The sequence below is a fragment of the Gadus macrocephalus genome, chromosome 6, assembly GCF_031168955.1.
Source record: "Gadus macrocephalus chromosome 6, ASM3116895v1".
NCBI lineage: Eukaryota > Metazoa > Chordata > Actinopteri > Gadiformes > Gadidae > Gadus > Gadus macrocephalus.
This window is the reverse complement of record NC_082387.1, coordinates 9,623,340-9,637,943: the sequence shown is the minus strand read 5'-3', so window position 1 is coordinate 9,637,943 and position 14,604 is coordinate 9,623,340. Positions and strand designations below refer to the sequence as shown.

The 14,604-nt window shown below is 47.3% G+C and overlaps 1 protein-coding gene across 3 annotated transcripts in view; it reads left to right on the top strand.

Annotated features, from left to right (window-relative positions):
• abca2 (ATP-binding cassette, sub-family A (ABC1), member 2) overlaps positions 1-14,604 on the top strand; it is a 61,226-nt gene that overhangs the window by 45,644 nt on the left and 978 nt on the right. For 2 of the 3 annotated variants that reach the window (XM_060053924.1, XM_060053923.1), the window contains exons 27-48: positions 1,442-1,756; positions 2,580-2,801; positions 3,112-3,214; positions 3,849-4,192; positions 5,795-6,008; positions 6,238-6,343; positions 6,755-6,866; positions 6,961-7,021; positions 7,269-7,443; positions 7,807-7,922; positions 8,401-8,548; positions 9,203-9,326; positions 9,755-9,887; positions 10,747-10,867; positions 11,150-11,328; positions 11,749-11,890; positions 12,247-12,381; positions 12,728-12,831; positions 13,098-13,190; positions 13,649-13,751; positions 13,948-14,085; positions 14,290-14,499. In XM_060053924.1, coding sequence (XP_059909907.1) covers positions 1,442-1,756; positions 2,580-2,801; positions 3,112-3,214; positions 3,849-4,192; positions 5,795-6,008; positions 6,238-6,343; positions 6,755-6,866; positions 6,961-7,021; positions 7,269-7,443; positions 7,807-7,922; positions 8,401-8,548; positions 9,203-9,326; positions 9,755-9,887; positions 10,747-10,867; positions 11,150-11,328; positions 11,749-11,890; positions 12,247-12,381; positions 12,728-12,831; positions 13,098-13,190; positions 13,649-13,751; positions 13,948-14,085; positions 14,290-14,499 — 3,398 coding nt within the window. Of the gene's footprint in view, positions 1-1,441; positions 1,757-2,579; positions 2,802-3,111; positions 3,215-3,848; positions 4,193-5,794; positions 6,009-6,237; positions 6,344-6,754; positions 6,867-6,960; positions 7,022-7,268; positions 7,444-7,806; positions 7,923-8,400; positions 8,549-9,009; positions 9,139-9,202; positions 9,327-9,754; positions 9,888-10,746; positions 10,868-11,149; positions 11,329-11,748; positions 11,891-12,246; positions 12,382-12,727; positions 12,832-13,097; positions 13,191-13,648; positions 13,752-13,947; positions 14,086-14,289; positions 14,500-14,604 lie in introns of those variants that run through there. The other variant, XM_060053925.1, reaches the window with a different exon arrangement.

The following is a 14,604-nucleotide window of genomic DNA, read 5'->3' as shown; positions in this document are numbered from 1 at the left end:
GATTGGCCGGGCAATCTCGCCCAATCTGGCAACACTGACCGACACCTCACTATGTAGCAGACCGCCACCTCACTATGTAGCAGACCACCACCTCACTATGTAGCAGACCACCACCTCACTATCTAGCAGACCACCACCTCACTATCTAGCAGACCACCACCTCACTATGTAGCAGACCACCACCTTACTATGTAGCAGACCACCACCTCACTGTGTAGCAGACCGCCACCTCACTATGTAGCAGACCACCACCTCACTATGTAGCAGACCACCACCTCACTATCGAGCAGACCACCACCTCACTATCTAGCAGACCACCACCTCACTATGTAGCAGACCACCACCTCACTATGTAGCAGACCAGCACCTCACTATGTAGCAGACCACCACCTCATTATGTAGCAGACCACCTCACTATGTAGCAGACCACCACCTCACTATGTAGCCACCACCTCACTATGTAGCAGACCACCACCTCACTATGTAGCAGACACCACCTCACTATGTAGCAGACCACCACCTCACTATGTAGCAGACCACCACCTCACTATCTAGCAGACCACCACCTCACTATGTAGCAGACCACCACCTCACTATGTAGCAGACCACCACCTCACTATGTAGCAGACCACCTCACTATGTAGCAGACCACCTCACTATGTAGCAGACCACCACCTCACTATGTAGCAGACACCACCTCACTATGTAGCTGACCACCACCTCACTATGTACCAGACCACCACCTCACTATGTAGCAGACACCACCTCACTATGTAGCAGACCACCACCTCACTATGTAGCAGACACCACCTCACTATGTAGCAGACCACCACCTCACTATGTAGCAGACCACCACCTCACTATGTAGCAGACCACCACCTCACTATGTAGCAGACCACCTCACTATGTAGCAGACCACCACCTCACTATGTAGTAGATTCACATGCAGTTCAACTGTTGCACTGTGGCATTAATAACCCATCTGTCTTCTAAAATATTGTGAAAAAATAATACATTAATAATTGTATGAATTTGATTCACCACTACAGAACCAAGACAAGCCTATTTTATTTGTAAATGATTTGCCACTGAAGTTTCAACCTGACTTTACTTTTAGGACACCGATCAATTTCAAGTCAACAGTCTGAAAGGGCTTCACAGGCCCCACATTATTACCAATGGGCAGACCTATAACGATGGCACAAAACAAACCACTAGAAGAGCATTTTTCTGAATTGTGGGTAAAGATGTCGAGATGCTGCTCAGCCATTTTCTGTAGTTTACTCAGAATAATTGGTGCAAAAAAACATGAAAAAGTCCAATGAAACTTACTCATAATAGTCAACCTTCAAAAGGGTTTCATTTAAGCTGGAGTCTTCAAGTACCCTGCATTGCTCAAAGATTAAATCTGTTTCTCTTGGTTTGTTTTCCGCATCTGAAGACATTAAGGACTCCCCCGGGGGCAGCTCCACGGGGAAGCCGGGGGTGGTCTCGGTAGAGGGGCCCGGGGGGCCGACGTCACCCCCGCCAGGCGGTGAGACGGGCCCCCCGGCGTCAGCAGACGAGAGGCGGGAGGTGGAGCTGACCAACCTGGTGAACGGCTCCCGGATGAGCCCCAGCCAGGCCTCCCTTAGGTCCTCGTCCTCGTCAGTGGGCTCGGTGCGGGGGGACGAGGGGGGGCTGTACACGGACTTCTACGGAGACTACTGCCCCCTGTTTGAGGAGCCGCGGGAAGGAGAGTCAGCCGGCCCGAGAGGTGAGGGAGTGGGGGGGGGGGCCGGGCGAGACGAGAGCAAAGGACGTTAGGGTGGGCGGTAAAGGTGACGCATTCAACCGTGTGATTGGCCGTTACGAGCCGTTTTTCGGAAAATCGGCCTCTTTTGACATCACACGTGGGCGTGTCCACCTCGATGTGTGCTGGATGGATCCGTCTACCAGCCTGACCAATGGACTGTAGCAAACGTTGCTCAACAATCCGTCAGACATCTAGGCTGACACGCCCTATTGGGATCTGCTTCAGAAGAGGCCGGTTTTCAAAACGGCCTGGTAGGGCTAATCCCACTCACACATGGTGGTGTAATGTGTCACCATTAACGGAGGGAGAGAGTGAGGGGGGGGGGGAGAGGGAGAGTGGTGAGGGGGGAGAGAGTGAGGGGGAGGGAGAGAGTGAGGGGGGGAGGGGGGAGAGGGAGGGAGGGAGGGACGGAAATTGAGAGAGGCTTGTGCAACCGTAAATGTGATCACATCAAATCTGCTTTCAGATTCGGATGACTTTATTGATCCTGTGGAAAATTCTTAAAATAATTGCTCTGCTCAAGATATTAGAGAACAGAAGTATGATATATTTAAGTAGAAACGTAAAAGTAAAAGTATGGAAAACGCAATACAAAAAAAAAACTGCAGCTGTTTAAACATGCATATGTAATAAAAAAGAAATGGCTCTCTCACTGTGTCACACACACACGCACACACAAACATGAACACATACACAAAGTGATTCAAATAGAAGCTCATGATGGCAGACCAAGGGGCGGTTGACGTTCACGGTGTTCTCCCCTGACCCTGTTTCCGACCTCCAGGGGACGCCAAGAGCCCGCTGTCCCCGGAGGAGGAGCTCTCCGAGGGGCAGGGCGGCGTGAAGCTGGAGGGCTGGTGGCTCCGGCTCCGCCAGTTCCACGGTCTCATCGTCAAGCGGTTCCACTGCGCCAAGAGGAACACCAAGGGCCTCTTCTCGCAGATCCTCCTGCCCGCCTTCTTCGTCTGCGTGGCCATGACCGTGGCGCTCTCCGTCCCCGCCATCGGTGGGTCCTCACAGCGACCGACCGCTTCTGGCATCAGCCATTGGTTGTGTTGGTCATCATGTTTTAAATGCGCAAGGGAAAGCCGACTGGAACCTGGCTACTGAGATAATTAGGTTCCCGACGGCCGTGTAAACACTGAAATGTGGTTATGTAACCTCGTTTCCCAGAGTTGATGGCAGCTACGGGAGGGTGAAATAATACTGTGCATGCACGCCTGTTGGTCTTATCTAGCTATCGTAGACCTTTAACCTCAGTGTGTCATGCAAACGCGATTGATAATATCACAGCCGTATGTCCTTGTGTTTTCCAGGAGACCTGCCCCCTCTGATCCTCTCCCCGTCTCAGTATCATAACTACACCCAGCCCCGAGGGAACTTCATCCCCTACGCTAATGAGGACAGGCCCCAGCACAGGTCAGAGTTGATTATGGTTGTGTGTAGTGTATTTAGCAGGCACGTTTATCCAAAGAGATTCACAGTGAATTTGAGACACGATCGTCATTCGGTTGGATTTCATTATCCGGTGCAAGGATGTCCACTGATAGACTTGAGACATTGGGGATCAAACCCAGAACCTTTCTACTCCGGGTCAAACCCTAACCACCATCTTATCATGGCCACTTTACCGCTGTCTCTTCGTGACACGTTAGCATTTGTTGACCAGTACTTTAACAGAATTAGGCATGTCTTGAGGGATAAAGTAAAGCAGATGGAATAAATCCTGCTCCATTTAATTTCGTATCTTTATAGAGACTTATCTTAGTAATCAAATAGCCGTCCTCAAATAGAAGGCACTAGCAGGGAGAGTTATGGGTGGGTAAGGGGATATGTCTGAGGTTAAGAGGTGAAGATATACAGTATGTTATATTTTTTTGATGTGTTAAATATTCTTGTTATTATATTTGCATTCATTCAGTTCAATGTTTATCATGTTGTATGCATGTATTTGAAAAAAACTTTATGTATGGTTATTCTCGATACAAATATGAATCGCACACATTTGTTGTTGAATGGGGGGGGGGGTGTTGGGTGTCTTTCGTCCTATCAGGAGCAAGCTCTCCTCCGACGCCCCGCCCCAGAAGATCATCAACACGCTGCGGCTGCTGTCGGGCGTGGGCGCCACCTGCGTCCTCAAGACGCCCCACAACAGCAGCCTGGACGGCACCCTGGACCAGCTGGCCCAGACCCTCAACCCCAGCGCCAACGAGTCCAAGACCCTGGCCGCCCGCTACTTCGACTCCATGTGTCTGGACTCCTTCACGCAGGGGGTCCCGCTGTCCAACTTCGTGCCCCCGCCGCCGTCGCCGGCGCCCTCCGACGACCCGGACCCCCGCTTCGACGAGGACGGAGTGTGGAACTTCACCACCCCGCCGACGCCCACCGCCGCCCACGGTAGGTCCCGCCCAGACGGGCTCCCTAGCAGGGCGGTGGGATTAATCCAACATTGATCGGGATTCGGATTTTGGTGTCAAACAAACTTTTATCTTTTATTTTTTATAAACTATATTTGTTGAATGTTTGATATTTTCGATTTGAACATTTTCTATTCTAACATTTTGTGTATTTTTTTAATGGGAAATTTTAAAGATCTCAGTTACAAAGTGTTTTATTGGAGAGAAATGCTGAATAATTGCAGCATATTTTCAAATATTCGTTCTAATAACCTTGATTTTAATATTGACCAAAATAGTCCTCATTATGATTTTTTTCCATAATCGAACAGCCCTAGTACCCAGAAGGTTTTCCCACAATCAACTCAGTTGTCATTCGAGTCAATTGTATTTGTGTGAGCCCTTAATCCCAGGGACAGCCTCAAAGGGCTTCACAGGCCTTATTGTATGACACCGCCGTACCCCAGCTCTCTAAAGAGAAGGGAAAACTCACTTAATTATCAAGGAGAACACCTTGAGACAGGACGCAGAGTGGGGGATCCTTCCTTCTAGGGAAAACGCCCATTTAGATTGCATCAATGCACAAATAACTAATAGGATTCAAGTCAGAAAAGTGATAAAAAAGCGAGCAATAATTGATAGTATTCTGTTGACATTGGCTCAAGAAACAGTTGATTGCAATACGTTGAACATTTGAGGACCACAACAATTTATTTAAATGCATAAAAAAGCAAACCTTTTCGATTTAGCGACCTGTGAGTCATGTTTGGTTATACAGAGTGGGGGGAAATATGTTATGTAACAATTACTTGTCAAACCTTGCCCATAGTCTATAAACTTGCATTCGATTACACAGCGCAAGAAAACTGATTCAGATCCATGGCTACTATAACTCATCTAAAGCTGAGAACACTGGAAGGCTTTTACAATGCTTTACAATCCTAACCGACTGTCGAAGACTGGGCATAACACATTTAACGACAAGCACTTCATTTCGTCTGTTGTCGTTAACCAGCCCAAACTGATCACATTCAAATGGGTCAAAGACTGGAACCGGTAAGGCGAACAGAAGGCGCCTGAACCCCTGCTCAGTGAGGAATAAACCACGACGGGGTGTGCGGGTATCCGATGATAACGTTAGACCGGGGGGGTGATGCGACTGAGGTGAGGCAGAGGTTGCTACCCACCGACAAAGTACATTATTTTCCAATTACACGACCCCTGTTGTGGTATATTCCACTTATACTGTAACCAAAAACCATCAGATATAAGATACTTTCATCTAAAACTTTGACGGCTTTGACTTAATCAGCTGAAGTTATGAAGTGCTTTTTTGGGCCGCATTCAGCATTTTATTTTTGCATTGGCAACATCTTGGCTTGTAGTTAATAAGTCGCTCCCTAATGCGCGTACAAAGTTAAATTTAAGTAAAAGTACTAAATGCTCAGAATAGGACCTTGGAGTGAGTTACCGAGGTCGTCCTTGGTAAATGTCCTTTACCAAGGACATTCTTGCATTTTTCTTAACAAGAAAACATAAATTTGGCCTCCTCTGAAAGACCTAGATAAAAGTGTTAAACCTGACCTCCATGTCCCTCATCCAGAGCCGGTGACGTCTCCCCCCACGCTGCCGCTCTCCATCCACGAGCCGGTGCGCTGCACCTGCTCCATGCAGGGCACGGGCTTCTCCTGCCCCAGCGGGGTGGGGGGCCGCCCCCCGCTCATGAAGGTGGTGACCGGGGACATCCTGGTGGACATCACGGGACGCAACGTGTCCGAGTACCTCCTCTTCACGTCGGACCGACTGCGCCTTCACAGGTTGGCCCTCCACCCGGCATGGATCTCTTGTGCTCGTATAATTACCTGTACAGAGTTCGTGCTGAGGATGTATTTCCAGGGGGATTTCAGCGTAAAAACGGTGTAATTTAGATACTTCAAAGAATGGGTGCTTATTGTTGACTCTTTTAACTTTTTGTAAAGATTGTTGGATTGTTGTTGTGAGATTGTAAGTGTGTGTGTTGCATATTTATGATGTCATCATCCACAGATATGGCGGGTTAACGGTGGGCAACATACAGAAATCCATCCCAGCATCCTTTGGGAGGAGGACGCCGCCCATGGTTCGGAAGATAGCAGTACGCAGATCAGCTCAGGTGAGAGGGTTAACGAGCAGCTCAGCTCAGGTGAGAGGGTTAACGAGCAGCTCAGCTCAGGTGAGAGGGTTAACGAGCAGCTCAGCTCAGGTGAGAGGGTTAACGAGCAGCTCAGGTGAGAGGGTTAACGAGCAGCTCAGGTGAGAGGGTTAACGAGCAGCTCAGGTGAGGGGGTTAACAAGCAGCTCAGCTCTGGTGAGAGGGTTAACGAGCAGCTCAGGTGAGGGGGTTAACAAGCAGCTCAGCTCTGGTGAGAGGGTTAACGAGCAGCTCAGGTGAGAGGGTTAACAGGCAGATCAGCTCAGGTGAGACAGCTACACACAGCTCAGCTCAGGTGAGAGGGTTAACGAGCAGACAAAATGATCCACATCAACGTTCCTCTCCCTCTAACCACCCTGTCCCCGTCTCCAGGTGTTGTACAACAACAAAGGCTACCACAGCATGCCAACGTACCTCAACGTCCTCAACAACGCCATCCTACGGGCCAACCTACCGCCGTCCAAAGGAAACCCTGCAGCCTACGGTAAGAATATAAATTCACTGACGACATTACACCTTGCCCTTGATGCAACCGTCCATAACACTGACTGTGTATGTTTGTGTTTTTGTCTCTTCAGGAATAACACTGACCAACCATCCTATGAATCGTACCAGTGCCAGCCTCTCCCTGGACTACCTGTAGGTTAAACTGCTTTAAGCAGTGGCTCTATTTAGTTATTCAGTATTTATCAGTGTCCGGACTTTCTAATTCCTATACGTCTTATACAATATCTGGTTAATAACGATCAGGCTGACATGAGTGCTTCCGTTAGGATCTGTATTTGATATTATGAGTACAGGTAGATGATAAGGAAAAAAGGAAAAATAATATATATCTCTCCCATTCTCTTCCCCTCATCTTAATCATTGTTGTCATGACCACCAGTCTGCAGGGCACTGACGTGGTGATCGCCATCTTCATCATCGTCGCGATGTCCTTCGTGCCTGCCAGCTTTGTAGTCTTCCTCGTGGCCGAGAAGTCCACCAAAGCCAAACACCTGCAGTTCGTCAGTGGCTGCAACCCCATCATCTACTGGCTGGCCAACTACATCTGGGACATGGTGAGGGGGGAGGGAGGGAGAGGAGGGAGGCGAAGGGGTGGGTGGGGGGTTGGAGAGAGGTACACCTACTGGCGGGCCACCTACATCTGGGACATGTTGATGGGGGAGGGAGGGAGGGAAGGAGAGATTTAAACCTACTGTCGGGCCAACTTTATCAGAGAGAGAGAATTCATCTAGGGGAATGTAATGAAAAATAAATAAAGAATTAGACTTTCTAATGTCTTTCTCTCTGTCTCTCTTTCTTTCTGTCTTTCTTTCTTTCTTTCTTTCTCTCTCTCTCTCTCTCTCTCTCTCTCTCTCTCTCTCTCTCTCTCTCTCTCTCTCTCTCTGTGTGCCTTCTTTCCATCGCTGTCTGGCTGCCAGATGAACTACCTGGTTCCGGCCACCTGCTGTGTGCTCATCCTGTTTGTGTTCGACTTGCCGGCCTACACCTCCCCCACCAACTTCCCTGCTGTCCTTGCTCTCTTCCTGCTCTACGGGTGAGTGACGTTTGCACATGTCAGAACCGCCAGGAGCTTGTTGATAACCGCGTGGGCTATCTGAGCCGAAGGGGCAGAGCTGACCGTCCAACTGTGGTTGGAGGGACTTCTGCTAAAGAGGCCTGCCAGCTAGCAGAGGACTCCGGGATAACACTTCAGTCAAATACAGAAGTACTCAGCTTAGTTGATCCAAGTCAAAATGTATAATGGATGAATTACTAAAAAATATAAATAATATTGCTAAACTAAACAAGAGGTTTAACAAATGGAGTCAACAAAGCAAGAATTTGCAATGATTTTAGATTTAGGAAGGTAAATACAAATATTTCTACAATATTGATAGAGTGGAAGATGGCAAAAACAAGAACAAATCGAAGAAGAAAAACATGTTGATTCAAATGAAGTGTTGAACTGGATCGATTAAAAATGTTAGTGAAACAGTGAACTCCTCTGACCGCCCCGTGTTGGCCTGATCCAGGTGGTCCATCACACCCATCATGTACCCGGCCTCCTTCTGGTTTGAGGTTCCCAGCACGGCCTACGTCTTCCTCATCGTCATCAACCTCTTCATCGGCATCACCGCCACTGTCGCCACCTTCCTCCTGCAGCTCTTTGAACACGACAAGGTCAGTGGCTTCATATTCCAATCATATTTGTTATTAAATTGTGTCCTATGTTGGCACTGTTGGTACCATATCACAGAAGCTGTGATCCCAAAGGCCTCGCAGTGATCCAGATACAGGTCAGGGTAGTAGTTTGTTCTCTGATCCTTGAGCAAGATGCCTAAGAAGCAGGTAGGGTTGAGGGCATCTGGGTCAAGGATTCTGGATGTTGGGGACTGAACCCAGTTCCTTTCAGCTGGTTGTCAGATAGCCTCGTTGCTGACTATCCATTCATTGATCCCATTTATTTCTTACTCAAAATGCACTACAGCATTTTGGGTTGTTTCTGACTCTAAGGACCTGAATAGAGTCAACAGCTAAATGAAGTCATTTTTCGTCATCTGTTGTTGTTGTCTGCCAGGATGTGAATAGAATCAACAGCTACATTAAGTCATGTTTCCTCATTTGTTGTTGTTGTCTGCCAGGACCTGAAGAGGGTCAACAGCTACCTAAAGTCATGTTTCCTCATCTGTTGTTGTTGTTTGCCAGGAACTAAAGTCATGTTATTTCATCTGTTGTTGTTGTCTGCCAGGATCTAAAATCATGTTTTCTCATCTGTTGTTGTTGTCTGCCAGGACCTAAAGTCATGTTTCCTCATCTGTTGTTGTTCTCTGCCAGGACCTGAAGAGGGTCAACAGCTACTTAAAGTCCTGTTTCCTCATCTTCCCCAACTACAACCTGGGTCACGGCCTCATGGAGATGGCTTACAACGAGTATATCAACGAGTACTACGCCAAGATAGGTAAATGGGGATTAGAAACAATTAATTATAGAGTGTAGGGTGACGTACAGTATGAACTATTGACACTAACACGGAGGAAATAGGATTACCTGATAATAGTCTGTTTAAGGCATTTAGGAGATGTTCGAAGCTGATGTGAAGTTAGTATTAACCACAGACTTAATTTTACCTAATGCAATATAAAATGTTGCATATTACAACAAGTTTGAATAGGTTTGCATATCAGTTTCTATTTCCTATCATAATATTATTTGTAATGTATTTTTTATATAAATTGATAAAGTTAACTTTAAAACAAATATAAGAGGCTTATCACGGTTGGGTGATGAGCCCTTCCCTGTGTAATTGCTTCTCGTCTAATCCAAGTCTCGTTATGCATCTCGTTAAACAAGTTGTTCAAAACCCCCCATGTTCCGTTCTGTCTCCAGGTCAGTTTGACAAGATGAAGTCTCCGTTCGAGTGGGACATCGTGACACGGGGGCTGGTCGCCATGACGATCGAAGGCTTTGTGGGCTTCCTCATCACTATACTTTGCCAGTACAACTTCCTGCGTAAACCACCGTAAGTGTGCCGTTGAGACATTTTCACCAGGTGGCCATTTTGGTTCAAATATCTTTGGTCACAATTGCTTTAAAAGTATTCTTTGAGAGATCATCTCCTAAATTTCAAAATAGTTAATGGTAACTCCATAGCAAGTTGTGTACAACGCATTGATTGACCAGTAATGTGTCTGTTAATGCAATTGAAACATGATATTGATTAATTGCCTCACCTTTTTTACCAACGTTGAACCAATCATAATTCACCATTCGCTAAGTTCTGCCCCCCTTGGTTGCTGAACGCCTTACATTATCAGTGAGAGATAATCCAAAGGAAATCATTTCTGGGTTAGGTAGACAGAAATATGCCTACCTAATGCCTACCTCTATATGCATTTGAGAGCTACATGCACAATATTATTTGTCGGCGTATTATTGTTAAGTTCAACTACGTCTTGAAAATGTACATGCAGAGCAAACTTATGCAGGAACAACATTTTTTTGCGAAGCAGGGTTAGTGGTTAAGCAAACGTTAAGCTATGACTCCCGCACACTGTGGGCTTGATCCATACACTGGTTCTCAAAAAGAGGAAAAGCAACAACAATTTGTTTTCCACAACAATGGCACAAACCCAGGGATCTATGGAATGAGCTATGAGTGGATTCCGCTGTGAGTGAGGTCTTTCACACTGTTTTATCCATATCTGAAAACTGTCATTTTTGGCTTTGGAGAAGCCTGAAACATACGACGACTCCCTTATTATTATTCTGAAAGCTTGACACGCCTCCTGGTTACTGTTGCTACTTTTGGAGTGGACAGGGGCCACCATGGAGAGGTTTAGCGAAGGGTAAATTTGTGTGTCTACTACTTCCTGGTACAGGAGGGTACCAGTTAGCTGTCAGCCAATCGATGATGACGATGTAGACGTAGCATGCGAGAGGAGGCGGGTTCTGCGCGGAGATGCTGACAGCGACATGTTGAAAATTGAAAACCTCACAAAGGTGAGCTTTTCAGAACATTTAGAAGAAACCTAACCCAAATATGTTTGTTAGCGCAACGCTAGACTGTTATGTATATGTTTTTTATGATTTTATCATTTAGAATAGATGTAGTGTTTAACAATTAAATATAATTGTAAAGCTCCATTCATTGTGCTTTGACCACTAGAGGGCAGTAACAAACCTTATATAGCTCTACTGTTATCTGCAATTTAAAATACAGTATGTTTAGTGACACACGTCATTTAGCCACCTCATCGAAAGAACAGCCTCCCCCTTCTCTAGGTGTACAAGTCCCGGAAGATGGGACGCATCCTGGCGGTGGATCGGCTGTGTCTGGGGGTGCGGCCGGGGGAGTGCTTCGGTCTACTGGGGGTTAACGGGGCGGGGAAAACCAGCACCTTCAAGATGCTGACCGGAGACGAGAGCACCACGGGAGGGGAGGCCTTCGTCAGCGGGAACAGGTGGGGGGGGAGAACGCAAGCTTCAGCGTGTCACTGTGGAACCTAGAACAGGTGGGTGGGGGGGGGGGGGGAAACTAGCTCCAGCATGTCACTGCTGAACCTATAACAGGTGGGTGGGAGAAAACCAGCTCCAGCACGTCACTCTGGAGTCTAGATTAATTTGACCGTTAGAAGTAGGAGAGAGGTTATTTATTTATGTATCATTTTAGTTGTATGATTTTTTTGTTGTTAACTTTAATTTCACTGTTTACATCCCGGTCAAGTCTGTCATGGCTTGAATTTGTGTGTGTGTGTGTGTGTGTGTGTGTGTGTGTGTGTGTGTGTGTGTGTGTGTGTGTGTGTGTGTGTGTGTGTGTGTGTGTGTGTGTGTGTGTGTGTGTGTGTGTGTGTGTGTGTGTGTGTGTGTGTGTGTGTGTGTAGTATCTTGAAGGAGCTGCTCCGGGTGCAGCAGACCATCGGGTACTGCCCCCAGTTCGACGCCCTGTTTGAGGACCTGACGGCCCGGGAGCACCTGGAGCTCTACACGCGCCTCCGCGGCATCTCCTGGAAGGACCAGGACCGGGTCCGACTCACTCACGCCATCATGCCAACAACCACTCACTGACACGTTGATTCAATTACTCTCACTTGCCTCTCATGAACCCCCTCGCTTTCGAACACGTTCATTCCTTCATTCACTGAGGTGCTCTTAGTAGAAGTCACTCATAGAGTATTTACTCATTCACTCAAATACTCCGCCCACCCATTTGTTCTCTCACTAATGCATGTGATTAGTGATTTAAAGCTCTGTCTGTTTGTGTGTGTGTGTGTGTGTGTGTGTGTGTGTGTGTGTGTGTGTGTGTGTGTGTGTGTGTGTGTGTGTGTGTGTGTGTGTGTGTGTGTGTGTGTGTGTGTGTGTGTGTGTCTGTCTCTCCACAGGTGGTTCAGTGGGCGCTAGATAAACTAGAACTCTCTCATTACGCAGACAAGCCGGCTGGAACCTACAGTGGTGGTAACAAGCGCAAGCTGTCCACCGCCATCGCTCTGATTGGTTACCCCTCCCTCATCTTCCTGGTAGGGACCACACCCACTGTTCTCTGATTGGTCACCCTCCTGGAAGGGACCAAGCCCACTTTAATCCGAAATCAATCAAGGCTAACGTCAAACTAGAAACTATGTAGAAATATTCATATATCGTAGAATATAGTATTTATATATCGCTTGTACTGCCAATACTCAAACAAACTATAAAACAAAATGTATAAATGTATATAAACTATACTCTACTTACTATATAATAAAATAGTTAATATAATATACTGTATATATAATATTTACATTTTTGGAGGCTTCCGACATAGGTCATACATATGACGTATCAGCATCACTGCTAGCGTGTCTGATCCCGTGTGCCCTGCAGGATGAGCCCACCACGGGCATGGACCCCAAGGCTCGCCGCTTCCTCTGGAACCTCATCCTCGACATCATCAAGACGGGACGCTCAGTGGTGCTGACGTCACACAGGTGAGACCGGCGTTTGGACCTGGTGACGGACATGCCTGCTCACAACATTTGGTTGGCTGAGACATTTCTTGAAATAAAATAAATCTCTGGTTCGGACAAACCAACTCATGTCGGTTCACCCATTAAAAAAATCATATTTTTTTGGTCAGGCCATTTAATGAGCAACAGCAGTAACTCCTTGGTAGTGCACTTCATACAAGTAAGTACGGTACTCAAAAGTTGTCTCTCTCTCTCTGTCTCTCGCTCTCTCGCTCTCTCCCAACCAGCATGGAGGAGTGTGAGGCTCTGTGCACCAGACTGGGCATCATGGTGAATGGCAGGTTCAAGTGTCTGGGCAGCATCCAGCACCTGAAGAACAGGTGAGACCACGTGGGGGCGGGGCGTTTGTGGGGGGTGCCAGTGAAGGAGAGGCTGGTGTGGGCGGAGCCAACCTACCATATCTGTTAGACAATGAGCCTAGGCTGGATGTTTATTCAGAATACTATCAGACCAGTGGTGTAGTATCTTGTGTAAAGTATATAAAATGTTAGTTGAGCACATAATCGATACCTTGAGGTTAAATATGAAACGATATCAAATCAGTTATATATCAGTAAGTAATATCAAGTACAGCACATGACCAATCCATACCTCATGAGTGGAATGAGTTTGAGACTCTTTGCTACTATATGCTGTTTTCTACCATGTGTTGACACTGGTTGTGTGTGTGTGTGTGTGTGTGTGTGTGTGTGTGTGTGTGTGTGTGTGTGTGTGTGTGTGTGTGTGTGTGTGTGTGTGTGTGTGTGTGTGTGTGTGTGTGTGTGTGTGTGTGTGTCAGGTTCGGGGACGGCTACATGATCACTGTGAGGACAAAGAGCAGCTCGAGTGTGAAGGAGGTGGTCCGCTTCTTCAACAGGAACTTCCCAGAGGCCGTCCTCAAGGTGGGGGGGGGGGTACACACGTGTTGACATGTTGACATGTGTCCATATTGTCAAATGATGCACAATGGAGTTTGTTTGTGTGTTCAGCTACACTCAGCAAAGCTCACCTGGCCCAAATGCATGCTACCACTGGACATTGATGTCTGTATTTCCAATCTGGGGTCACTAAAGTACCTCGTATCTCATCTCACCCCAGGAGCGCCATCACACTAAGGTGCAGTTCCAGCTGCAGTCGGATCGCCTGTCCCTCGCCCAGGTGTTCAGCAAGATGGAGCAGGTGGTGGAGGTGCTGGGGATAGAGGACTACTCCGTCAGCCAGACCACCCTGGACAACGTGAGACCTTCGCCAGCGAGCACACGCACGTTTAGCTTACTCAGCTGCACTGTGCATCTCTAAATCAGAGTTCAGCCGATAAATGTTTCATAATTTGACAATTTGACAATTTGATAATTCGATAAATTTCGCCCCAATTTGATTGGACTTTTTCTTCATTAAGAAGAAGAAAAGGGAACTCATTTTCTTTCTGTTGCTTGTTAGGTGTTTGTGAACTTCGCCAAGAAGCAGAGCGACAACCTGGATCAGCAGGAGAGCTCGCCCTCTGGTGGCGGCCGGTCGCCACTGCAGTGCATCTTGAGCCTGCTGAGGTCCAGACCAGCCACCACGGAGCTCAGCGCTCTGGTCAGCGAGGAGCCGGAGGAGATGGAGTCAGACGATGATGAGGGACTTATCAGCTTTGAGGAGGAGAGGGTGAGAAAAAACTCCCACAGATATGGGTCCTTTGGTTCATCCTTTGGGCTATTTTCCCCTATGGCCCCCATATACTTATATGGGCCATAAGTATATGCCCCCCAT